The sequence below is a fragment of the Salmo salar genome, chromosome 09 (assembly GCF_965601325.2).
Source record: "Salmo salar chromosome 09, fSalSal1, whole genome shotgun sequence".
Lineage (NCBI taxonomy): Eukaryota > Metazoa > Chordata > Actinopteri > Salmoniformes > Salmonidae > Salmo > Salmo salar.
In genome coordinates this window covers 98,620,342-98,648,294 of record NC_138299.1, presented here as the reverse complement: position 1 = coordinate 98,648,294, position 27,953 = coordinate 98,620,342, and the positions used below count along the sequence as shown (strand labels likewise).

General features: G+C 40.4%; 1 protein-coding gene across 1 annotated transcript; it reads right to left on the bottom strand.

Annotated features, from left to right (window-relative positions):
- Window positions 1–127: 127 nt before the first annotated feature.
- On the bottom strand, window positions 128–22,548 carry LOC106612255 (SPARC). Its single transcript, XM_045724229.2, has 10 exons — window positions 22,403–22,548; window positions 6,412–6,479; window positions 6,097–6,135; window positions 4,820–4,916; window positions 3,683–3,804; window positions 3,361–3,481; window positions 2,265–2,398; window positions 1,669–1,817; window positions 927–1,075; window positions 128–592 (listed from the first exon to the last, which is right to left on the bottom strand). Exons 2-10 carry the CDS (start codon window positions 6,469–6,471, stop codon window positions 564–566), a joined length of 900 nt encoding a protein of 299 aa, XP_045580185.1. The 5' UTR covers window positions 6,472–6,479; window positions 22,403–22,548; the 3' UTR covers window positions 128–563.
- Window positions 22,549–27,953: the final 5,405 nt, after the last annotated feature.

Here is a 27,953-nt window from a genome sequence, read left to right as displayed (position 1 = left end):
AACCTGAGGATAGTCAGGCCTTAATTTAAAGCAGTAGTCAAGAGTCGAACAAAACAACGGAGATGACAAAATGAGTGAGTACACCAAAACAACTAAAATATTTTGAAAAAAGCAAATGAAAGAAGCATTTATTTAGAAACTTTATTTTTAGATTTTTACAAAACTTGTCTCCTCCAAAGAATTTTCTAATTGATGTTAGTAAATCCAAGCCCTGATCACGTGAACACAATATAAATGTTGTGAACAACCATTATCACAACCCGTTCAACATACATTTACATCTTTCTCCCATCAAAAAGTATATTTCTGTTACTTCCTCTAATCTATCTGGTTAAAAAGGCTTATTTATTTGCAGAAACAAGTAAACAAAATGAAGTTGCATCATGATCACGTTTTGTGATTTGTTAGTTCAGACTGTGCATATGTCTTTTCATCAATTTTAGTGGTGTAGGTCGGTCGTTAATTAGTTGTAGTTGGCACCTTTACTGTGTTTAATTTAGAGATCCGCTTAGCACCTCGTCCCAATAGAGACTAGTTTTCATACTGTAGGTCAGCTGATGAGCTTAGATGACAAGGTCCTTGTCGACATCCTCTGAAAAAAAAAAAAAACAAGCCCACCATTAACAAGCAATAATGAAACGGCCTGCTATGAACCGTTTCAATTCAAAACCAGACAGTAAAATAGAAGGACGGGAAGATATGTCTGAAATGGTACCCTATGCAGCCCATAGGACTCTGGTCAAAAGTAGTGCACTATATAGGGAATAGGGTGCCATTGGCCATAGGACTCTGGTTAAAAGTAGTGCACTATATAGGGAAAAGGGTACCATTTCAGATAGTCCAGAGGTCATTGGTCCTCCTGGTTTCTTTGAGGCAGTAAAATAACGAGTGTAAACTATGAACGAGGTGTTTTTAAAACTACTCACGCTCCTTGATGCTGAAGCAGTTGGCCCACTCCTCCAGGGCGATGTACTTGTCATTGTCAGCGTCACACTGCTCGAAGAAACGAGTGGTGCAGTGCTCCATGGGGATGAGAGGGGCGCGCAGAGGGGCCAGCTCTGTGTGGGACAGGAACCTACAACACCACAGAACACATGTTACGAAGCATCTACGCAGGCCTAATAAAGGATTCATAAAGGCTTTACATTTACATTACATTTAAGTCATTTAGCAGACGCTCTTATCCAGAGCGTCTTACAAATTGGTGCATTCACCTTATGATATCCAGTGGAACAACCACTTTACAATAGTACATCTATATGGTTTTTTTTGGGGGGGGGGGTTAGAAGGATTACTTTATCCTATCCTAGGTATTCCTTAAAGAGGTGGGGTTTCAGGTGTCTCCGGAAGGTGGTGATTGACTCCGCTGTCCTGGCGTCGTGAGGGAGGCTTTATGAAGGCTTTATAAGCTATAGTGTATAGACCCTAGAAAAGTATGAACAGCACCAATGTAGCAATGTCAGTTGTTTTTTTTGCTCATAAAACAATACATTCAGGCATGCTGCCAATATCCTTTCTGAGACATTTTAGAAATGTTTCAGTATTGATGTCCCGGCTAGCACAGAGTTGAATCAAAGTTATAGCCCAAGCAAGCCTGTATTTATGTGATGTTGAAACAATCCAGCTGAAGCAGAAGACAGGAAACTCTTCTTCTTCTCATCAACCTACCCATCGACGGGGTGCTGGTCCAGCTGACCGAACTGCCAGTGGACGGGGAAAATGTACATGTTGTAGTTCTTCTCAAAGTCGTGGGCCAGCAGGTCCAGGGAGTGCTCTCCAGCCTGCAGTCTCTTCTCATTCTCATAGATCTTCCTCACCTGCAATCCAAGTAAACATTTGTTTTGCAAACATTAGTTTGTCTAATAATCTTTTGAATAGAACAAACTGATAAATAAATCCCAGTAGGATTGGATGCACAAAAGGAGTCAACTTCATAGTGAGAGCAGAATGTCAAATCCTATAACCGTATTTTGATTTATTCATTATTTTCGACCCATCCACAGAGTTCGGTAAATGAACGTAAGCAAAATTAATTGGTTCTGTGCTGTGTTTAATAATGATTTTGACCCAACCTCAGTAGGCAAACATGCAGTAAATGGGTTCTGTGCTGTGTTTAATAATGATTTTGACCCAACCTCAGTAGGCAAACATGCAGTAAATGGGTTCTGTGCTGTGTTTAATAATGATTTTGACCCAACCTCAGTAGGCAAACATGCAGTAAATGGGTTTTGTGCAGTGCATATAGAGTGGCTAAGTGGACTTACTCTGAGCTTCTGCTTCTCAGTCAGCAGGTTGTTCTCCTCATCGCGCTCGTACAGGGTGACCAGAACGTTCTTCAGCCAGTCCCTCATACGCAGGGGGAACTCATTCAGCTCAGCATCCATGCAGGCCTCGATGACTGGAGAATAAACAGGAAGGAGAATGAGTTCTATGTCAGAGCTATTCTGTCCACACAGGGCTCAGTGACTGGAGAGACACACAGGAAGAAACATTAGGTATGGTCAGAGAGAAAAAAATAAACAGGGAAGACCCAGGAACAGCTGAAGAAGGTTTTGTTTAATGACGTATGGTCCCCAAGGAGCCAAAGGGTTTCATTTAATTAAGTCAAGTAAGTCATAGTCAGAAAGTTGTTTTGCAAGTAGGACATTCAAGTCAAAATCTCCAATCCTATTTTTCAAACAATTATGGTCAAGCCCTTTGTCATAGAACACAAAACCCACAACTCACACAAAATGTGATATTTGTGTCCATTGAAAATGTATGGTTGATGCGCACAGCCCCATAGGCAATGATTTTGTTCCTTTTTGTTTTATCCCTTGGTTGAATACTGTACCTGACATTTAGAGGCCATTAGTTAAAAAAAGTTTTATTTAAAAAATGTTTGCCTCCACAACGTGCAACAACATTATCTCCACCTGTGCCCTTCAGTCCTAAGGTACTCATCACCAACAGTGAGAGATGCATGGGCTTGGTTCTGTTATTTAATGACAGACATTTAGCTGCAGATTCAGCGGTAGTTTGAGAAGGGCAGCGATGCAGTGAGCATGCAACAGCCTGCCCTCCACTCTAAGTGTTAGGTTCCTTAAGGCAAAATCCCTCTATTTCAGCCCATCAATCATTCCCCTGGAGAAGCTTTCAGCAGGGCTTCAGCTCTAAGACAGCATAACCAATCACACTGGGAACGGAGTCTCAGAGGAAAATATGTCTCTGGGCATTCTCAAAAAGGTGAACATTTTTGCACCGAATTGAATGGTTGTATTAAAATGTTCTCAATGGTCCCTGTGAGGATAAAATACGTTGAATTGAAATGAATTGAATACAATTCAATCCATGAATGTTTAACTATAAAGCATAGCTCACATTTGCATGGCCCGATGTAGTCTAGATGCAGTTTGTGGCCCTTCTTGGTTCCCTCCAGACTGCACTTCTGGGCAAAGAAGTGGCAGGAAGAGTCGTAGGTTGTGTTGTCGGTGGCGCAAACCTGGAATACACAGATTATATTCATGAATCAGATACAGTCAGAAATTACAGTATATCAAGAATGAGCCAATGATGCAAATAAGTAGTAGCATTATTGTACAGGTCAAGGTTCTATTAGGAACAGTGTTAAATATGAAACATCTAGGCCTACTTGATGTTGGTCTGAACAGATTAGAATATGATTTAAATGTTGATAACTCACATGCTCAAACTCTCCAACGGCACCAGGGCAGGTAGTTGGGTCCTGGCAGACACACATGGGGGTGTTCTCCTCATCCACCTCACACACCTTTCCCTTCTTGCAGTGGTGGTTCAAGCAGGGGTCTACGAAGGAATCGGAAAACAAATTGTTCAAACATTCTGGAACTTTAAAAATGGAACATATCGGAAGTGTTCTTTTGCCCTTGAATTTACCGCTAAGTTATTCAACAGACAGATATTCCTGGCGGTATTTGGCGGAGAAGGAGTGTGGCGGCGCCCCTGCCAATTAGGAGAAGGGTTTATTTTCCGTTTCTAAGAAGCTTACTGGAACCATTTGGTGGAACACATGATGATAGGTCTCTCTTTTGAGACAGAAGCACTATGTCATTACCAATGTGGTCCTCCCCCTCTCTCTACCATCTAGCCAACATCTCACAACACAGCTGCTGCAAAGGAGCACTGACATACAGCTTCATTTGATTGATGTTGTCATACCTCTATTAAACCTAAGCAGCCTAAAATATATACCAGCCCAAGATCATGAACTAGATTCAGAGTTTTTCTTGAGTGGATGATCAGGGGGCCGGATATATGATTACAAAAAAATGTATAGACCGCAAATTGACCACAAGAAGCCCAAACAGATATAATATTTGACTAAAACATAATCATTTCAAACCTTGCTTACATTTGTATAAGATCACATGTCTCTCTATTATGCATGGGAATAGTTTGGAACAGATTTCCAAAGTTAAAATCAATTGGAGCTGATTTGCTGCTGTTTTTACAGTCTTTTATGTCCAACAATAAAAACATTTTTTCCCCATATTTTTTCTTCACTCAGATAACTTGGGGGGCTACATAAAACCCCCCTTGGGCCAAATTTGGCCTCCGGGCCACCAGTTGGGGAACCCTGTAGTAGCTATTGTGTGTTTAACGTTACAATAATAGCTATACATTACTGTAGCCATGCAGACTGTTAGCTTGGTGAATGTTCCCAATTATCATTGTAATATATGGTAAACTAGGACTTTATATAAGTTTCCCTTCACAGAAGGCATTGGGGATTAGGTATTGTTTTCTCACAACGTCTGTTGAACGACAGTAGTGATTAGTGATTACAATGACTATTGCTCACTCTCAGCGGTGACCTCCTCCTCCTCCTCGACATCGATGGCCTCGTCAAAGTCTCCAGTCTCTACCTGCACTGGGTTGACCCCCACCTCTGGCTGTGCCTGAGACAAGCCAATCACAACATGGAGCCGTCAATAGAGACATAGTACAGTTGGAATCAACACATTTAAAGTGAATATATACCTTATGAAAGATGACAGTACTCTAAATAAGCTATGGGCAATGCTCATAAATTGGTCGCAGAATTTTAGTACCAGAAAAGGAAGCTGTAGCTAAGTCTCTTTAGTTATCAAGCGGCACGGCAGAATAAAGTGTACTTCAGACAGGTCTAGAGAGAGGTCTAGCAGCCTGCAGCTGGATGGGATGAATAGAGCCTGGCCCACATGTGGTAAAGCCATTAAAACGTCATGGTTTCCTGTCCGCTGTATTTATAACCTGTGGGATTCTGCTCACTCTGTCTCAAGCTACATTACAGAAAATGGTCAACATTTAAGGGAAAAATCCTCTGTCACAAAATGTTTGAGATTAAATTATTTCAGTCAAAGTTGTAATGTTGTTTTCGTTAGTTAACTTGTCAAAAGCGACACAGAGAGTAAAGAATAAATCTATTGTCAATGTTTTTCATCTGGCTGTGTTTTGATTCCTATATTGCAAATATTTTTCATCTGGCTGTGTTTTTATTCATATATTGCAAATGTTTTTCATCTGGCTGTGTTTTGATTCCTATATTGCAAAATGTTTTTCATCTGGCTGTGTTTTGATTCCTATATTGCAAATGTTTTTCATCTGGCTGTGTTTTGATCCCTATATTGCTAAATGTTTTTCATCTGGCTGTGTTTCGATCCCAATATTGCTAAATGTTTTTCATCTGGCTGTGTTTTGATTCCTATATTGCAAATGTTTTTCATCTGGCTGTGTTTTGATCCCTATATTGCTAAATGTTTTTCATCTGGCTGTGTTTCGATCCCAATATTGCTAAATGTTTTTCATCTGGCTGTGTTTTGATCCCTATATTGCTAATGTTTTTCATCTGGCTGTGTTTTGATTCCTACACGACACTATTGCTAATTTGCTCCCACCTGTGAAAGTGTTTACTCACTGGGCACAGACGTAAATTCCACATCCATTCCATGTTGTTTCAACATAATTTCATTGAAATTATGTGGAAACAACGTTGATTCAACCAGTGTGTGCTCAGTGGGTATGTTCAAGTTGTGTGATGTTGTTTCCCCCCTAAGCACACCTGTCCATAGAAATCTGTAAACAAGTCAATGACCTTACCTCCTCACCGACATCATCAATGATGGGCTCCTCCTCAGTCTGAAATGGTTAAGACGATGTTACTATTATGATTGTTTGCCACACTCACACACACACACACACACACACACACACACACACACACACACACACACACACACACACACACACACACACACACACACACACACACACACACACACACACACGCTCGCTCGCTCGCTCGCTCGCACACACACACACACACACACACACACACACACACACACACACACACACACACACACACACACACACACACACACACACACACACACACATCAAAGGGACACTTACAATGGAAGCGGTGAATGCCTGGCCAGCTAGGCACAGGAGGAAAACAATCCACACCCTCATCGTTCAGTCTAGAGAGAGACACAAAGAGGAACATTTTAATACACATTACACACATTCAATGCAACTGACGTTTGGTTGATAACGAGGTGCAGTTGAGGTCATACTCCTTTCCAGTTTACCGCCTGTCTAGAGCAACACTATGTACTGTATTCCTATACACGGTGTACAAAGTGTATGGGCCAGACAAAGTCCAGACATTTACTCAGGCGTGGTCAAACAAGTCATGCAGGGACAAAAACAAGATGTTACTCCAAGAATCACAAAGGCTCATGGGTAGCGTTTTGGTTCCAGACAAACCGTTCACTGTCCAGAGATAGCTATGTTCACATTCTTTGTGGTTAGCTCAAATGACTGTCTACAATTCAATCACCGGAGCTGAATTCAGTCTCCTGTTCGACTTTGTATTTCCACCTAGTTAAAGATACTTAGAAAAGCCATGTTGAATGTAGTCTAGTGCTAGTAGTCTACAGTATTACATATGAGGTCTACTTGAGATTTTTTAGTGTAGACTTGGATCACAATCCACCTTCTATAAGTACAGGCATTTCACATTTTTGGAAATGTGGGTAATATTTGGTTCAGACTTTTCAACCTTTACTCACCCACTCAAAAATCAGAATGAGATTCCAACTTATTTTCACATTCTCAAAAAGACAGTCAGAAGTTTGTTGAATTCCCAATGTGTTATCCCTATGCTTTCAACCATTCCAATGGAAAAACAATGTAGGATTTTTGGTTTAGTTGGCGTCTACAGTTGAAGTCAGAAGTTTATATACACCTTAGCCAAATACATTTAAACTCAGTTTTTCACAATTCCTAGTAAAAATTCCCTGTCTAAGGTCAGTTAGGATCACCACTTTATTTTAAGAATGTGAAATGTCAGAATAATAGTAGAGAGAATGATTTATTTCAGCTTTTATTTCTTTCCTCACATTCCCAGTGGGTCAGAAGTTTACATACACTCAATTAGTATTTGATAGCATTGCCTTTAAATTGTTTAACTTGGGTCAAATGTTTTGGGTAGCCTTCCACAAGCTTCCCACAATAAGTTTGGTGAATTTTGGCCCATTTCTCCTGACAGAGCTGGTGTAACTGAGTCAGGTTAGTAGGCCTCCTTGCTCGCACACGCTTTTTCAGTTCTGCCCACAAATTTTCTACGGGATTGAGGTCAGGGCTTTGTGTTGGCCACTCCAATACCTTGACTTTGTTGTCCTTAAGCCATTTTGCCACAACTTTGGAACTATGCTTGGCGTCATTGTCCATGTGGAAGACCCATTTGCGACCAAGCTTTAACTTCCTGACTGATGTCTTGAGATGTTGCTTCAATATATCCACATAATTTTCCTTTCTCATGATACCATCTGTCATGACGTTGGCCTCTTTGGGTACAGGAAGGACAGTTGACCCCCTCCCCTTTGTACCATTCCCCAACCTACCTTCCCCCCAACCCAGGCCCTGTGTGAAAGGGTTGTAAAAACCCTAAGAGGAGAATCTCCTACCACATGTTTCATAGAGAGACAAAGGAAATTCTTCCAACTCATAGAATTGGAGAACCAAGCGACACGTGTGTTCTGGAGAAGGTATGGAAGATTGGTGAAGAATCCAGCTACGAACTGGTCCGCTTGGTACAATTTTGTGATACTCAGAAGAGACAATATAGCCATATTACCATAAAACTGTTTATATAATAGCCTCAGCTTGAGACTTGCATCATAATGGTTGTATAGAATGTATTAATAAGGATAAAGCTTTTGTAATACATTGAGATGCTATGTACTGATGTAATGTGATAGAATTGTATTTCTGTAACCAAGTCTAACTCAGTCATAGGCACGCCCCCAGGGACACATACAGGACCAGGCGTCATTTGACAAGCCTGTTCAAGGGTCACTATAAAACCCACCCTGATTTACATTTCTTTAGACCAAGCCTCCACTCCATGGCCAATAGGTTTTACCATCCAATTCCTCTACTGAAAGTGAACCATACCACGTGGTTAACTTTTAGACTATTGATACCGACAGAATAAGAACAAGTCTTTGATATTAATTATTAGTCTGCAGCTAAGTAAATTATATCATCGAACGCGAAGACCAACGAAACATCCATTCTATGACGACATTAATGAATGTCGCTCTGAAAGATCCATTCTAACCGAGAGAGAGAGAAAGAGAGAACGCGGACAAAACTCTCCAACAAGGATCCCAATGACACACTGAGCGTAAATATACATATTGATTGCAATTGTTCCCGAATGAGTGAGCGTTCATGTGCAAAGGATTAGCATATCAATTGTTAATATTAATGAACTCTGTGTGCCACAGCTGACCTTTTATGATCCATTGTTCAACAGGCCGACCTGCCTGTTTAGCCCACAAGGGCACATTCCTCTACCAATCCTTTGTGACGATAATTACTGTTTGTATGTTTTCTGTTAATTACTTAGTGTAGTAAATAAATGATTTTAAGACAATTGATGTATGGATGATTTTAGTAAAGACTGGGTTCGTGCAGATACAACAATTTACGACGTTTGGAATGAGACTGAACACGAGGTAAAATACACCATTTAAACCAGAAGATAATCGGCCTATATTATAATAAAGGAAAGTTATATTAGGAAAATTATAACTTTGTAATCTGAATATTTTCCTTGGTGCCCCGATCTCCTAGTTAATTACAATTAAACGATTAATCAGTTTAATCGCGTGATAATAATTACAGGGAGTTAATTGATAAACATGTCTTCAGTTTAATGGTACCCCAAAGACAAGACACATCTATTTTGTGAAGTGCACCAGTTCCTCCTGCAGCAAAGCACCCCCACAACATGATGCTGCCACCCCTGTGCTTCACGGTTGGGATGGTGTCTTCGGCTTGCAAGCCTCTCCCTTTTTCCTCCAAACATAACGATGGTCTTTATGGCCATTATGGCCATTTTTCTTTCATCAGACCAGAGGACATTTCTCCAAAAAGTATGAACTTTGTTCCCATGTGCAGTTGCAAACCGTAATCTGTCTTTTGTTATGGCGGTTTTGGAGCAGTGGCTTCTTCCTTGCTGAGCGGCCTTTCAGGTTATGTCGATATAGGACTCGTTTTACTGTGGATATAGATACCTTTGTACCTGTTTCCTCCAGCATCTTCACAAGGTCCTTTGCTGTTGTTCTGGGATTGATTTGCACTTTTCGCACCAAAGTACGTTAATCTCTAGGTGACAGAATGCGTCTCCTTCCTGAGCGGTATGAAGGCTGCATGGTCCTATGGTGTTTATACTTGCGTACTATTGTTTGTACAGATGAACGTGGTATCTTCAGGCGTTTGGAAATTGCTCCCAAGGATGAACCAGACTTGTGGAGGTCTACAATTTATTTTCTGAGGTATTGGCTGATTTCTTTTGATTTTCCCATGATGTCAAGCAAAGAGGCACTGAGTTTGAAGGTAGGCCTTGAAATACATCCACAGGTACACCTCCAATTTACTCAAATGATGTCAATTAGCCTATCAGAAGCTTCTAAAGCCATGACATCATTTTCAGGAATTTTCCAAGCTGTTTAAAGGCACAGTCAACTTAGTGTATGTGAACTTCTGACCCACTGGAATTGTGATACAGTGAATTATAAGTGAAATAATCTGTCTGTAAACAATTGTTTGAAAAAATGACTTGTGTCATGCATACAGTAGATGTCCTAACCGACTTGCAAAAATGACAGTTTGTTAACAAGAAATTTGTGGAGTGGTTGAAAACGAGTTTTAATGATTCCAACCTAAGTGTATGTAAACTTCTGACTTCAACTGTAAATGTGTTATCACTGCGTTTTCACTAACATATATTTTTTGTATTTATACAACAACCTAATGTGTTATCACTGTGCTTCATCTAATAGAACAATCAAATGACCTGGGTTGCAGTTGAGATTACATCAATAGTACATCAATAGTACATCAATATTATGTAAATAGTACATTAATAGTACATCAATAGTTCATCAATAGTACATCAATTTTATGTAAATAGTACATTAATAGTACATCAATAGTACATCGATAGTACATCGATATTACATTGATATTACATCAATATTACATCAATAGTACATCGATAGTACATCGATAGTACATTAATAGTACATGATCAATGCTGTTTGAGATTCTGCACAGATTATTATAGCAATCTCCACAGACCTGAAACCTTTGCATGCTATGTTGAAGAAGACATTTATAGTTACAGTAACCTCAAAATGTGGCCATGGATGTGTTACTCATTTTAAGGTTGAACAAATACATTAGTTTGTAAGATAGCCTTAACTAAAGTAATATTGAATTGTGTTTGGTTGACAACCCAACCAAATATCAACTAGGTATATAATGCCTCGATAGTTTCATCTGAGCTACTGGCTAAATAATTTTATTTGACGTAGATTTTTGGTTTAGTTGGAGACGTGAATCCAACATAACATTTGTTAACCCTATCAGTCCCGCGATCCCAACTAAAATCAGCTTTTCATTTATCTATCTGACTTTCATTTATCTCCATGTCCAACCCTTATATTTAGCCTTACAAAGAAGTGTTTTACCATTTTATTTTCAGGACAACAAGGACTGCAAGAAGAACACAAAATAATTAGTAAAAACAGAGTTTTATTAAATGCCGTAAATAAATAAATTGTTTGCTCAGTGGGAAATGAATGTTCAACCTGTCAGTAACAACTGTGTGGAGTTTGTGACAGCAACTATATGAACGTATTATAGTATCATAGACACTACAGTAGGTCCTGAGATTTCCTATAGTCTTCTATGTAGAAGAACCCCTTACAGTATTATAGGCACTATGTCCTGAGATTTCCTATAGTATTCTATGTAGAAGGGACCCTTACAGTATTATAGACACTATGTCCTGGGATTTCCTATAGTCTTCTATGTAGAAGAACCCCTTACAGTATTATAGACACTATGTCCTGAGATTTCCTATAGTCTTCTATGTAGAAGAACCCCTTACAGTATTATAGACACTATGTCCTGGGATTTCCTATAGTCTTCTATGTAGAAGAACCCCTTACAGTATTATAGACACTATGTCCTGGGATTTCCTATAGTCTTCTATGTAGAAGAACCCCTTACAGTATTATAGACACTATGTCCTGAGATTTCCTATAGTCTTCTATGTAGAAGAACCCCTTACAGTATTATAGACACTATGTCCTGGGATTTCCTATAGTCTTCTATGTAGAAGAACCCCTTACAGTATTATAGACACTATGTCCTGAGATTTCCTATAGTCTTCTATGTAGAAGAACCCCTTACAGTATTATAGACACTATGTCCTGAGATTTCCTATAGTCTTCTATGTAGAAGAACCCCTTACAGTATTATAGACACTATGTCCTGAGATTTCCTATAGTCTTCTATGTAGAAGAACCCCTTACAGTATTATAGACACTATGTCCTGAGATTTACTTTAGTCTTCTATGTAGAAGAACTCCTTACAGTATTATAGACACTATGTCCTGGGATTTCCTATAGTCTTCTATGTAGAAGAACCCCTTACAGTATTATAGACACTATGTCCTGAGATTTCCTATAGTCTTCTATGTAGAAGAACCCCTTACAGTATTATAGACACTATGTCCTGAGATTTCCTATAGTCTTCTATGTAGAAGAACCCCTTACAGTATTATAGACACTATGTCCTGAGATTTACTTTAGTCTTCTATGTAGAAGAACTCCTTACAGTATTATAGACACTATGTCCTGGGATTTCCTATAGTCTTCTATGTAGAAGAACTCCTTACATTATTATAGACACTATGTCCTGAGATTTACTATAGTCTTCTATGTAGAAGAACTCCTTACAGTATTATAGACACTATGTCCTGGGATTTACTATGATCTATGTAGAAGAACTCCTTACAGTATTATAGACACTATGTCCTGGGATTTACTATAGTCTTCTATGTAGAAGAACTCCTTACAGTATTATAGACACTATGTCCTGGGATTTCCTATGATCTTCTATGTAGAAGAACCCCTTACAGTATTGTAGACACTATGTCCTAGGATTTACTACAGTCTTCTATGTAGAAGAACCCCTTACAGTATTATAGACACTATGTCCTGGGATTTACTATGATCTATGTAGAATAACTCCTTACAGTATTATAGATACTATGTCCTGGGATTTACTATGATCTTCTATGTAGAAGAACTCCTTACAGTATTATAGACACTATGTCCTGGGATTTCCTATGATCTTCTATGTAGAAGAACCCCTTACAGTATTGTAGACACTATGTCCTGGGATTTACTACAGTCTTCTACGTAGAAGAACCCCTTACAGTATTATAGATACTATGTCCTGGGATTTACTATGATCTATGTAGAAGAACTCCTTACAGTATTATGGACACTATGTCCTGGGATTTACTATGATCTATGTAGAAGAACCCCTTACAGTATTATAGACACTATGTTCTGAGAATTTCCTCTGATCTTCTATATAGAAGAACCCCTTACATTCTAACAAATCTTGTATAGCTTGTGAGCATCATAGATCAAAACATGTTACATGTATGTGTTCGTGAGAGTCCCAGCTTTTCATCGATAGCTTTTAATAGTTTGTAGCTCAAACTATTCGGACTCTACAGAAGTTTTTGTAAAATGTTCCGGCCCCAGGTCCCTTGATCCGCCCTTGTCTAACAAACACTGCTCTAGCTCAGTCCCTGTTAATCACACAGACAAATGGTTTTGGTTGAGATAGAGACGCGATTCCAACGTATCAATTATTAATTTGTAGACCAACTGGAATTAAAGCCAGACTGTCAGTGGCACAGATGGAACTATACAAGCAGAAGATGCATCTCCTTTAAATTTTCATATTTAGTTGCTTTGACAACCAAAACCAAACACATATCCAGTTTACAAATTAATAATTTACATGTTGGATTCATGTTTCCATAAAAAAGACAAAATCAAATCAAACTTTAAATGCACCTTAAATAAAGTTTGCTTTGATTTAGTCCTATTTTTGGTTGAGACGTGAATCCAGCATATGAATTATTAACTGTAAGATTACATCTGAAATCCACCAAAGCTTGAATCCCTAGACCTATACGTATTGTCTATTTTTAGTGGAACACTGGGTTGAAATTAAACATTATCTGTTTACGACTTCCTTAATGCTATATAGGCCTAAATAGTCTTGTTGGTGATATAAGACTTATGAAGCATGGTTACAGTTCATTTGCTCTGTTAAAACCCCCTGGAGTCAATTGATGCACCGGTCCATCAATCTAAATTACATAACAAAAACCTCCCCATCAAAACCCATTAGTTTAAGCTAGAGATATCTTTGCATTGGATGCGTCTCAATTCACTACATCTGTGGTGAAAGGTGTCAGAGCTAGAGCGATGTTTGTCAGACCAGGAGACATCTGTGGTGAAAGGTGTCAGAGCTAGAGCGATGTTTGTCAGACCAGGAGACATCTGTGGTGAAAGGTGTCAGAGCTAGAGCGATGTTTGTCAGACCAGGCGACCGGGGAGGGCGGCTGGCGTGTTTGCGCCAGGGCACGGGGAGGTGTCAGAGCAGGCGTGGCGCCGGGCTCTGGGGAAGGTGCAGGCTAGGCGGGCGCCCGGCGGCCCACGTGTCGGGCCGCGAAGTCGCCGGCGTGGCCGTCTGCGGTAGAGTCTGAACTGTTTGGGCTACAAAATAATGGGAACCCACTGTGGAAAGGGGAGATTCTCACAATGGTGTTCTCCATTTTGCTCTACGACTACCACAAGTGTCACGGGACTCGCCTGAAGGTAACCAGTACCGATTTAAAAAAAACAAATGGAAGTATGAAGGTAGTTTTGTGCCTTTTTATATATATATATATATATATATATATATATATATATATATATATATATATCTCCGAGATTTAGGACGGACACTTCAAAACCTTTTCCAAATCAAATAGCTAAAATGATCCATAGTATGACCATCTTAAAACATTTCCATAAGTCAGCTTAACACCCCTCAAACCACTTAGACTTACAGGGGTTAAACCTACCCTTTGGAATGACTTTGATAGCGAAAGTGAATCTATATAGTTAGAGCTCTCTGACCATAGCACATTGATAGTAGTCATTGACAACTATCCTAGCTAAGCTGGGCTTGGTTAAAACCCTGGATGGAAGACCAAAGGTTAGCTGTAGGTAGATCAACTCCCCAGTAGAAGGTGCTCTAGGTAGATCAACTCCCCAGTAGAAGGTGCTGTAGGTAGATCAACTCTCCAGTAGAAGGTGCTGTCCAGTCTATTGTTGTTGTTTTTTGGATAGTGGATATAACATTGAAGTTCTGACATTGTTTCAAAAGGTAAAAACATATTTTATACAAGATTTGTCTATGTTGAAAATTGGTTACCATGATGACACAATCCTGTGGTTGACATTTCACCTCAAAACAGAAATTTCACCCTCAAAACAGAAATTTCACCCTCAAAACAGAAATTTCACCATCAAACAACATTGAATTTCACTTTTTTCAAATCCAATGTATTCTCTACGTAGATTCCACGTCACATTATGCTGACAAATTACGTTGAAACAACGTTGATGCCCAGTGGGATGTTCCCTCTCCACGCTGGCTTATTTGTCTATGGTATTAAAGAGCAGCAGGACATTTTTTTCAGGTCTGGGGCTTCGTACGTGAACCCTGCCTCATATATTACACCTGTTCTATATGCTTCCCTTCCTGTCTAGTCCCTTATACCTGTTCTATATGCTTCCTTTCCTGACTAGTCCCTTATACCTGTTCTATATGCTTCCCTTCCTGTCTAGTCCCATTACACCTGTTCTATATGCTTACCTTCCTGTCTAGTCCCATCACACCTGTTCTACATGCTTCCCTTCCTGTCTAGTCCCTTATACCTGTTCTATATGCTTCCCTTCCTGTCTAGTCCCTTATACCTGTTCTATATGCTTCCCTTTCTGTCTAGTTCCATCACACCTGTTCTATATGCTTCCCTTCCTGTCTAGTCCCTTATACCTGTTCTATATGCTTCCCTTTCTGTCTAGTCCCATTAGACCTGTTCTATATGCTTCCCTTCCTGTCTAGTCCCATTACACCTGTTCTATATGCTTCCCTTCCTGTCTAGTCCCTTATACCTGTTCTATATGCTTCCATTCCTGTCTAGTCCCTTATACCTGTTCTATATGCTTCCCTTCCTGTCTAGTTCCATCACACCTGTTCTATATGCTTCCCTTCCTGTCTAGTCCCTTATACCTGTTCTATATGCTTCCCTTCCTGTCTAGTCCCATTAGACCTGTTCTATATGCTTCCCTTCCTGTCTAGTCCCATTACACCTGTTCTATATGCTTCCCTTCCTGTTTAGTCCCATCTCACCTGTTCTATATGCTTCCCTTTCTGTCTAGTCTGACACGAGTGCTGAAGCGAGTAGCAAGTAAAAATCGTCTGTCCTTGGTTACAAAACTCACTACCGAGTTCCAAACTGCCTCTGGAAGCAACGTCAGCACAAGAACTGTTCCCCCGGAGCTTCATGAAATGGGTTTCCATGGCTGAGCAGCCGCACACAAGCCAAGCGTCGGCTGGAGTGATGTAAAGCTCGCTGCAATTGGACTCTGGAGCAGTGGAAACGTGTTCTCTGGAGTGATGAATCACGCTTCACCATTTGGCAGTCTGACGGACGAATCTGGGTTTGGTGGATGCCAGGAGAACGCTACCTGCCCCAATGCATAGTGCCAACTGTAAAGTTTGGTGGAGGAGGAATATTGGGCTGGGGCTGTTTTTAACTGTTCAGGCCCCTTAGTTCCAGTGAAGGGAAATCTTAACGCTACAGCATACAATGACATTCAACATCACAATGTCGCCGTGCAGAAAGCAAAGTCCATACAGAAATGTGGAAGAACTTGACTGGCCTGTACAGAGCCCTGACCTCAACCCCATCAAACACCTTTGAGATGAATTGGAACATCGACTGCAAGCCAGCCCTAATCGCCCAACATCAGTTCCTGACCTCACTAATTCTCTTGTGGCTGAATGGAAGCAAGTCCCCGCAGCAATGATCCAACATCTAGTGGAAAGCCGACCAGAAGAGTGGAGGCTGTTATAGCAGCAAAAGGGGGGACCAAGTCCATATTAATGCCCATGATATTGGAATGAGATGTTTGACAAGCAGGTGAACTCTGGATGTGGAAAAATACAGTGACTCTGGCAGAAGTTGCAGAGGATGACGTCTTCAAATACTGTGCACAAGGAAGGTTCTCTCTGCTTTGAAAAATGAAAAAAAAGTGTTTTTTTCACTTAGAACTTGGACATCCACCTCTAACAAACATATAGCTAGTGTAGTATCTGAAAGGAAGCTAGCGATGTGACAACCTTCAGTGAAAACAAAAACACTGGTACCAGCTCCAAGACATGTCTATATTTAGCCTGGAGGTTGTACTGTGTTGCCAAACTTCCTATCTAATGATATTTTAACATATTTATACTTAGTCTTGTTTTCAGTTCAGTGGGAGGATGACTGACGTAACAGCAAAACAAATTATTTTATTTGGAAAGCGGTGTTCATAATCAAACAGGGTAGAGGTAGAGGAAACAGCGGTATAAAGAGGCCCCTTTTCAGCAGGTATTTCATTTACAGGTTTGTTGGGTTGGGGCGTAAACTAAACTGGGACGGAAACAGCAGATCTCAACAGTTTTCAAAGAGGCTTTAAAGGCTGCAGGATTAGGGAATTCTTTCTTCTTCTCCAGGGTGATATAACCGGTGGTTAAATGGTTTGAAAAAGAAGCCTGGTGGCTATCGGGGGACTAGGGGCTCAGTCTCTGTGCATGTCAGTCAGTGGAGGACCTCAGCATGGTAAATGGACAAACATTTACCGGCAGTAAATGTACATTTTGAAAAATACTGGAAAAGTACCTCTCAAAGACTCAACGCACTTTTGAACTCATGCACTTATTTAGAAATAAAACATAAAACAATTCTAAGAAATAGATTCAATTAAATAAATCTAGTCATACGGTGTTAGTCTTGAGAATTATGCAAAATATTTTCTGAATGAGTGGTATTTCTCTGGACAACTAGGCCCAATGAGACACATGATGCGTACAGGTAACAGGTGGTATGGAACTTTTTACAGGACACACCTGTCCATTCCATTCAATAACCTTTACTGCAATCCTCACAATATGTCAAATTTTGAGAACCAATTCCAGAACCTTCAGGTATTTTCATAATGTATATCCCTATCTTTATGTTGTTGTTCTTTGAATAGCAAGCTATGTACATGTAATCCATCTTCTACCATGCTTGAAATGACACTTTTGACAACAAATCAAAGTACTCCATCCGAGGAAAAAATTTCAGGAAGGGCAAATCTCAGGAGGGGCAAACAAAAGATGTTATGAAAAGGTTTTCTATTGACACCCATGGTCTATTCCTAACGCATGGGACCTCTAAGCTACACAAAGGAGAGAGGGAGAAAAGTCAAGGACTGATATATGGAGTCCATGTAATCCAATTTAAGACTTAGTTACCTGACCCGTTTAAATCATCCCTATCCCACCATCACATCTCTCTTTCTTTCTCTCTTTCTCAGGGGGTTAACATTAAAGCAGTGGGTTGAAACATCTTTATCTCTTTCTCAGGGGGTTAACCTTAAAGCAGTGGGTTGAAACGTCTTTATCTCTTTCTCAGGGGGTTAACATTAAAGCAATGGGTTGAAACATCTTTCTCTCTTTCTCAGGGGGTTAACCCTTTAAAGCAGTGGGTTGAAACGTCTTTATCTCTTTCTCAGGGGGTTAACCTTAAAGCAGTGGGTTGAAACATCTTTATCTCTTTCTCAGGGGGTTAACCTTAAAGCAGTGGGTTGAAACATCTTTCTCTCTTTCTCAGGGGGTTAACCCTTTAAAGCAGTGGGTTGAAACGTCTTTATCTCTTTCTCAGGGGGTTAACATTAAAGCAATGGGTTGAAACATCTTTCTCTCTTTCTCAGGGGGTTAACCCTTTAAAGCAGTGGGTTGAAACGTCTTTATCTCTTTCTCAGGGGGTTAACCTTAAAGCAGTGGGTTGAAACATCTTTATCTCTTTCTCAGGGGGTTAACCTTAAAGCAGTGGGTTGAAACATCTTTCTCTCTTTCTCAGGGGGTTAACCCTTTAAAGCAGTGGGTTGAAACGTCTTTATCTCTTTCTCAGGGGGTTAACCCTTTAAAGCAGTGGGTTGAAACATCTTTCTCTCTTTCTCAGGGGGTTAACCTTAAAGCAGTGGGTTGAAACATGTGACTAAGATATATATCTGAATGGAATTCCTGAGTCCTATAATTTAAATGTGTGTTAAACCCTTTTCTCTGTCATTCTCTCTGGACTTAAATCCTCTCAGTTGGTCTACCGGCCCTAAACACACACCTGTCTCACATAAAAAAAATACCAACAGTTTCCTAATCCTCCAGTTAAATAATTTAACAATTTACCACAGGCTGTAACTAATACAAAATCTGTGCCAATCAGGTGTTTGAGTTCGTATTGAGTGTAAAGTTTGCTCTAAATGTGTGTATTTTTTTTAAAAATATGTGCATCCAATATATTTCACTCTAAAGTCTGACCTGGTGTGGTATACAGTATGTTAGTCATTTACTACGTAAGACAAAAAGCTCTTTTGTCATCTACAGTGGGCTAGTCAGTCTGCAACACTGGATACAGGCCTTCAGACCCTCGTCTCGCTAGCTGTACTGGCACAGAGTCAGAGGAGTGTCAATACGCTCCGGTTTCCTTCCACCTTTGGAACCGTACATCTCCTCCTCTGAGTCTCTCTCACACACCCAACCCCTTGTTTCCATCCCCTTGTGATTTTGTACATTTGCTTAGTGGTTAAAGAAGCGAAGGAGTGAGATTTGGCATTCCTAGTCTAGCAAACACTCTATGGTTAATTCCGCTGTTTTTTTACGCTGACTCAGAGTTCAAATGTTTTCCATTTCCACGTCAGACTGTTGGTGAAGAGATGGCATGAGCACAATAGCTTCCTTCCTGTCCAGGATTAGAGCTTTCTTAGGGTTGCCATGCAGCCATTCCAAAATATCCACAGTCCTTTCAATCTTTCTTGACCTAGTTTAAACTTTAAACTCTGCACAACAGTAGCTACCCTTCAGCACATCGAACCAAACAACTATTTTTATTTTGGTAAATGCGACCTCTCATACTAAGTGAAAGACAGTTAAATAAAGTGTTTATATTCATCAAAAGGCAAAGAGGATATGTGAAGAAAAAAAACATTCCATTGCATAAACAGTTTGTCATTCTTTAGTCGTTAACTCAAGCCTGAATACTTCACTCAGTTCACTGCTAAACTGAAAAAAGACAAATAGATCCTATAAGCCAGCTTTGATTTCTCAACGGGTGAAATGTGATTTTTCTGAAAAGCTGACAACTTCAATTCATGATGGAAAAAAATTAAACATTTATTAATATCCCAATAGAGTTATATCATTGTACAAAAAAAAGGCAATTGAGAATAAATGGTTGTCACTTTTCTTTGTTTTAAAAGTATTTCTTTGTGTTCAAAGTTGCAGTAATTCTCAGGCAGAACAATGGACAGAGAGTGTGTTATGTCAGCCTTGCTGTGTGAGTTTGTCAAACTCAGAGACCATCAGAACAGACATCTGCAGGATCACAGAGCCTAAACAGCTGGTGGGGATTGTCATGGTAACGTGCATTCCTGTTGATGGAAGTAATTGGGAGTGGAGGGAGGGATCTGTGTTGAGATTGCTTCTCTCTCTCTCTCTCTCTCTCTCCTCTCTCTCTCTCTCTCTCTCTCTCTCTCTCTCTATTTCTTTCTCAATTCAAGGGGCTTTATTGGAATGGGAAACATATGTTAACATTGCCAAAGCAAGTGAAGTAGATAATAAACAAAAGTGAAATAAACAGTAAACATTACACACACAGAAGTTCCAAAAGAACAAAGACATTTCAAATGTCATATTATGTCTATATACACTGTTGTAGTGATGTGCAAATAGTTAAAGTATAAAATGGAAAATAGATAAACATAAATATGGGTTGTACAGTATTTACAATGGTGTTTGTTCTTCACTGGTTGACCTTTTCTTGTGGCAACAGGTCACACATCTTGCTGCTGTGATGGTACACTGTGCTATTTCACCCAGTAGATATGGGAGTTTATCAAAATTGGGTTTAACATAGCCTGTCTTCTCTTGAGAGCCAGGTCTGCCTACGGCGGCCTTTCTCAATAGCAAGGCTATGCTTACTGTTTCTGTACATAGTCAAAGTTTTCCTTAAGTTTGGGTCAGTCACAAAGGTCAGGTATTCTGCAACTGTGTACTCCCTGTTTAGGGCCAAATAGCATTCTAGTTTACTCAGTTTTTTTTGTTAATTCTTTCCAATGTGTCAAGTAATAATTCTTTTGTTTTCTCATGATTTGGTTGGGTCTAATTGTGTTGCTGTCCTGGAGCTCTCTGGGGTCTGTTTGTGTTTGTGAACAGAGCCCCAGGACCAGCTTGCTTAGGGGACTCTTCTCCAGGTTCATCTCTCTGTAGGTGATGACTTTGTTATGGAAGATTTGGGAATCGCTTCCTTTTAGGTGGTTGTAGAATTGAACAGCTCTTTTCTGGATTTTGATAATTAGCGGGTATCGGCCTAATTCTGCTTTGCACGCATTATTTGGTGTTTTATGTTGTACACTGAAAATATGTTTGCAGAATTCTGCATGCAGAGTCTCACTTTGGTGTTTCTCCCCTTTTGTGAAATGTTGGTTGGTGAGCAGACCCCAGATCTCACAACCATAAAGGGCAATGTGTTCTATAACTGAGTCAAGTATTTTTAGCCAGATCCTAATTGGTATGTTGAATTTTTGGTTCCTTTTGATGGCATAGAAGGCCCTTCTTGCCTTGTCTTTTGGATCGTTCACAGCCTTGTGGAAGTCACCTGTGGCGCTGATATTTAGGTCGAGGTATGTATTGTTTTTTGTGTGCTCTAGGGCAACGCTGTCTAGATGGAATTTGTATTTGTGGTCCTGGCAACTGGACCTTTTTTGGAACACCATTATTTTTGTCATACTGAGATCTCTCTCTCTCTCTCTCTCTCTCTCTCTCTCTCTCTCTCTCTCTCTCTCTCTCTCTCTCTCTCTCTCTCTCTCTCTCTGTGTCTCAATTAAATTCAAAGGGCTTTATTGCAATGGGAAACATATGTTTACGTTGCCAAAGAAAGTGAAATAGATAATTAACAAAAGGGAAATAAACAATCAAAAATGAACAGTAAACTTTACACTCACAAAAGTTTAAAGGAATAGATACATTTCGAATGTCACATTATGGCTATATACAATGTTATAACAATGTGGAAATAGTTTAAGTACAAAAGGAAGAATAAATGAACAAATATGGGTTGTATTTACAGTGGTGTTTGTCCCACCCCCCCCTCTCTCAGGCTTTGTTGAGCCCCATCCCCCTCCACCACCCCTCCAAGTGACTATGTGGCAACAATACTTGTGTAACATTGTGCTGTTCCAATAGAGAATGTCCGAACTAGTTCTGCTTTTCCATGAATGAAAAGGTATAGAAATTGTTTGATTATAACTTTTCTATATTCTGTTGAACTAAATATTCTATTGACAATAGAGTTTCAGAAGAAATATTTACTAATTTCAAAGTTTTTACACAAAAACGTTCACTTTTGCACCATGATATATTTTAACTTTCAAGGTGTGGTCAAGCAAAAAAATGATTAATTTCCTGCACAACTTGAATATAACCACAGGAAAGCCTCCAATCACTGTCGTGCAGGTAAACACTCTGAAATATTATCACATAGTTCAAGTATCACAGCAACTCAAAACATTGCACAGCGTTTCCAATGCAACATTAGTTGAGAAGTCCTTACTGGCTAAGTCACAGCAAGTCATTGAGGAGGATGCTCAGTCTTACCTTCAGAACACCAACAAGCAGAAAAGCCAAAGGAGAAGTTAGCTGTCAGAAAGGACTAGGACGATCTAACAGCTACACAAGTTCACACAGAAGACATTTGCTGTGGGCAGGCTCAGGCAGACCCCCTAACCCCGTCCCTTCCTCAGAGGGTGGGACGTCTGACAGACGCTCCTACATTTAACTCTATGCTCCCTTCTAGACAGCAGGAACTCGCAAGGTTTATGGATTCTACAGGGGCCTATTTTGCTTTGTAGTTGTTGTTTTTTTTGTACATTGTTTAGAGACTGGGAGAACCATCTACATGCATTTCAGAAGTGACTCCAATTTTGTGACATTTTAGCATAGCAATAGAAAATGTATAGCCTTAAAGACAGTCATATGTGGCAGCTGTCTTTTTATAGTATTTGCACTGTTATAAAACGTTTTAATGTATACAGGACAGGGCCTAAATGTTTAGTCATGAATTGTTGAAGGAACGTTAGCTTGCAGAACCTCTCTAGAGATTAAGCTATTCGTTACAGTGTATGGCAGATATTTTACTATGTGTACATTTTACTTGACAGTGAAAACATTTGGAGACATGAAATCACTCCTAGTTTCAGCTTCTATGCTGTCTGGAACAGCTGAGAAACCAGAGAGTTCTAATGACTGTAATTACTATAATGTAACTGACCAGGGTCATGTCATCTTGGTTCACCGCTAACTAATTAGACCCTAGGGGTTTCCATCCTCAGCATGATACACACAACTACTAGATGACATTTGTCAGTGACTCCACAGGCCACACAATATAACTACTGAAAGAGGCTGCTGAAATTCACAACACAGCCATTGTCAAAGATATGTTTCACTCTCAATTTCAATGTCAGATTAGATAAGATATTGATTCATATTACTGTTTCTATAAGGTTAAAACATAGTTTAAAGATATTAAAATGATCAACGTGAAATTTTCTTTGACTATTTTAGCATGTTTTAGAAAATAACATTATAATTTCTCAAACATCTCAAAAGGAACAAATTGAGAGCCGTAGAGATGAGTAATCCTATTGGCCTCTGCAACCATTTCTTTATCATTGGGGGAAGTCGGTGCTGGAACCATCAGACAGAAATAATCAAACTCAAATCCAATTTTTTTGAGGTTTTACAGATACATATATATCGGCTGGTGCCTCTCTGTGGTGGATTACTAATGTCTGTTTCCAGTCAGACCAGTGTGAAGCTAGAACAACATCTGGATCAGACAAGGGGAGAAAAAATAGCTGCAATGCAACGTGGCATTTTCCATTCTGTCCGGAACAGATTCTTAAACCCCAGGCCCAATGCATGCGATGGAGAGAGAGAAAGGAGGCGGAGTTAAACTGAGTCTCATGGTTCCCAGTAGACGTGGCAGCAGTACTGTCTGTACAGGCTGCCGTGTCTGAAATGCCCCCCTGTTCCCTATGCGGGCCCTGGTCAAAAGTAGTGCACTATAGGAAATAGGATGCCATTTCCCACACAGCCTATATCTGAGGCAACAAGTCCTCACAGAGTTAGTTATACAGAAGGGCTGCAATCTACTGTATAAATACAGTTTGAAAATTGAGATTCCCAGCTGCCTGCCTGCAGTGCAGATAACTAGCTATGTGTGAGCCTCAGATTACTATACACCCTTTCATTCTCAAAATGATTATCTGAGAAAGAAAGAATAAGTTGGCAAAAGTTGGCACCAATCACTTATAGATAGATATTTATAGCAAGGTTTCCATTCAATTGGCGACAGATTTTAATCTGAATATTCGAGAATCCGTATAAAGAAAATATGTACATTTTCCCACCAGCGATATGTTTCCACCAAGTGGACTTGTTGCAGATAAAAGTCAGTGAGTGACAACATAGTGCAAACAAAATGTATTTTGTTGCTTAAGTTTTCATGTACCGAATAAAAATGTAATGTTCGATGTGTTTCCATGACATTTTCACGTCTACCGATAGTTTTGTCCCAAAAACGGTTGCATTAAATAGCAAATGTGGCAACTCTAGTCTTGGCGCTTGCGCTCTAGCCAACAGCTCGCAGATACAGTGCGGGTAGGCTGTGTGGGTAGACTAGTTTAGTTTATTATGATCCACAGTAGCTACTGCACATGCAGCAGCTGCTCTTCCTGGGGTCCACATAAAACATACAAATACATGACAAAGTTAAACAAAGTTACAGAATTATACACTGAACAAAAAATATAAACACAACATGTAAAGTGTTGGTCCCATTATTCATGAGCTGAAATATAAGTACATTTTACATACGCACAAAATGCTTTATTTCTCTTATATTTTATGCACAAATTTGTTTACATCCCTGTTAGTGAGCATTTCTCCTGACAGGTGTGGCATATCAAGAAGCTGACTAAAGAGAATGATCATTACATAGGTGCACCTTGTGTTGGGGAAAATAAAAAAACACTCTAAAATGTGCAGTTTTGACATACAACACAATGCCACAGATGTTTCAAGTTTTGACGGCGTGTGCAATTGGCATGCTGACTCCAGGAATGTCCACCAGAGCTGTTGCCAGAGAATTTCATGTTAATTTCTCTACCATAAGCCGTCTCCGTTGTTTTAGAGAATTTGGCAGTACATCCAACCGGCCTCACAACCGCAGACCACGTGTATAACTTTGTGTGGGCGTGCGGTTTGCTGATGTCAACGTTGTGAACAGAGTGCCCCATGGTGGCAGTGGGGATATGGTTTGGACAGGCATAAGCTATGGACAACGAACACAATTCCATTTTATCAATGGAAATATCGATGGAGATACCATGACGAGATCCTGAGACCGATTGTCGTACCATTCATCCACCGCCATCACCTCCTGTTTCAGCATGATAATGCACGGCCCCATGTCGCAAGGATCTGTACACAATTCCTGGAAGCTGAAAATGTCCTAGTTGTTCCATGGCCTGCATACTCACCAGACATGTCACCCATTGAGCATGTTTGGGATGCTCTGGATCGACGTGTACAAACATTCCACAGGCCACAATCAACAGCCTGATCAGCTCTATGAGAAGGAGATGTGTCGCTCCATATGAGGCAAATGGTGGTCACACCAGATACTGACTGGTTTTCTGATCCACGCCCCTACCTTTGTTTTTAAGGTATCTGTGACCAACAGATATACATCTGTATTCTCAGTCGTGAAATCCATAGATTAGGTTCTAATTTATTTATTTCAATCGACTGATTTCCTTATATGAACTCTAACTCAGTAAAATCTTTGAAATTCTTGCATGTTGCATTTATATTTTTGTTCAGTAGGCCTATATATAGGAAAGACACCACCAAAAATACTATCTTGTCTACATGATGAGATTATTATGGATAAGAGTGAAAATAGCCAAGCATCATCATGTCACCAGAATAAGACCATTTATTGGAAAGGAGCAGCAAGCTCATCACCGTGCACTTTCACCACCTTGTGAAGTTCATCATAATGAATTTAATCTGTAGCCAAATAAACCGCATGGTTTCCTGAGTCATAGTGGGAGGATCACACACTATACCATTGCTTTTCCCTCGCAATTTCAACCCTACTGATGGTTTTCTCACAAAATGTTGGGTGGTATTGGCACGTGCGCTCTAGCCAACAGCTCACAGATATAGTATACATGATGAGATTGTTATGGACAAATGTGTTTTTTATTTGCCGCCAAGCATCGATGTAATAATGGCGCCAGAGGGGATGGCTGCCATTTTACGGGCTCCTAACCCACTGTGCTATTTTGTTAAAAAAAAAAAGTGCGTTGTTTGTAACTATAATGTTGCTGCTACCGTCTCTTCTGACTGAAAATAGCTTCTGAACATCAGAACAGCGATTACTCACCTCGAACTCCACACTGCCCTTTCCCACCTGGACAAAAGGAACACCCATGTGAGAATACTGTTCATTGACTACAGCTCAGCGTTCAACACCATAGTGCCCACAAAGCTCATCACTAAGCTAAGGACCCTGGGACTAAACACCTCCCTCTGCAACTTGAACCTGGACTTCCTGACAGGCTGCCCCCAGGTGGAAAGGTTAGGCAACACCACATGTGCCACGCTGATCTTCAACACCGGGGCCCCTCAGGGATGCGTGCTTAGTCCCCTCCTGTACTCCCTGTTCACCCACAACTGCGTGTCCAAGCACACTCCAACACCATCATTAAGTTTGCTAACACCACAACAGTGGTAGGCCTGATCACCGACAACGATGAGACAGCCTATAGGGACAAGGTCAGAGACCTGGCAGTGTGGTGCCAGGACAACAACCTCTCCCTCAATATGAGCAGAAAAAGGAGGGCCAGTAGTGGAGCGGGTCGAGAGTTTCAAATTCCTTGGTGTCCACATCACCAACAAACTATCATGGTCCAAACACACCAAGACAGTCACGAAGAGGGCACGACAACACCTTTTCCCCCTTAAGAGACCGAAAAGATTCGGCATGGGTCCCCAGATCCTCAAAGTTCTACAGCATCCTGACCGGTTGCATCACCACCTGGTATGACAACTGCTTGGCATCCATCCACAAGGCGCTACAGAGTGTAGTGCGTACGGCCCAATACATCACTGGGGCCACGCTTCCTGCCATCCAGGACCTATATACTACCTTCCTGCCCCCCCTTTGTTTTTACACTGCTGCTACTCGCTGTTTATTATCTATGCTTAGTCAGTTTACCCCTACCTACATATACAAATTACCTCGACTAACCTGTTCCTCCACACATTGACTCAGTACCGGTACCCACTGTATATAGCCTCGTTATTGTTATGTAATCTTACTGTGTAACCTTTCATTTTATTTGTGACTTTATTGTTTTTGTGCAAATATTTTCTTAACTCTATTTCTTGAACTGCATTGTTGGTTAAGGGCTTGTAAGTAAGCATTTCACGGCACACGTGTCCCCCCAAAAAATGATATGATTTGAGTATCATGTCACCAGAATACCATCCTCAATAGTTACTGGAAAGGAGCATCAAGCTCATCACCTTGTGATGTTCATCACAACTTATTTCATCTGTAGCATAATAAACTGCCCAGTTTCCTGAAGTATACTAAGTAAATCCTTCAGCATGAGTGAATTAGTGAAGTACACTAAGTATCAAGGTAAGACCCAGATGCAGACCGAGTCGAAGTAACAATGTTTATTACAGCAACAGAAGCAAAGGTACAGGATGGCAGGCTCAGGGTCAGGGTAAGGTCAGGCAGAGGTCGGTAATCCAGAGGTGGAGCAAAGGTACAGGACAGCAGGCAGGCAGAGTGGTCAAGCGGGTGGGTATAGGGTCAGGACAGGCAAGGGTCAAAAACCAGGAGGACGAGAAAAGAGAGACTGGGGAAAAGCAGGAGCTGACAAACACTCTGGTTGGCTTGACAAACAAGATGAACTGGCAACAGACAAACAGAGAACACAAGTATAAATACACAGGGGATAATGGGGAAGATGGGCAACACCTGGAGGGGGGTGGAGATAATACACCCCCCTCCAGGGGCGCACTTGGTGTCCTAACTGGGTGCATACCTGGTTGACCGGGGTGC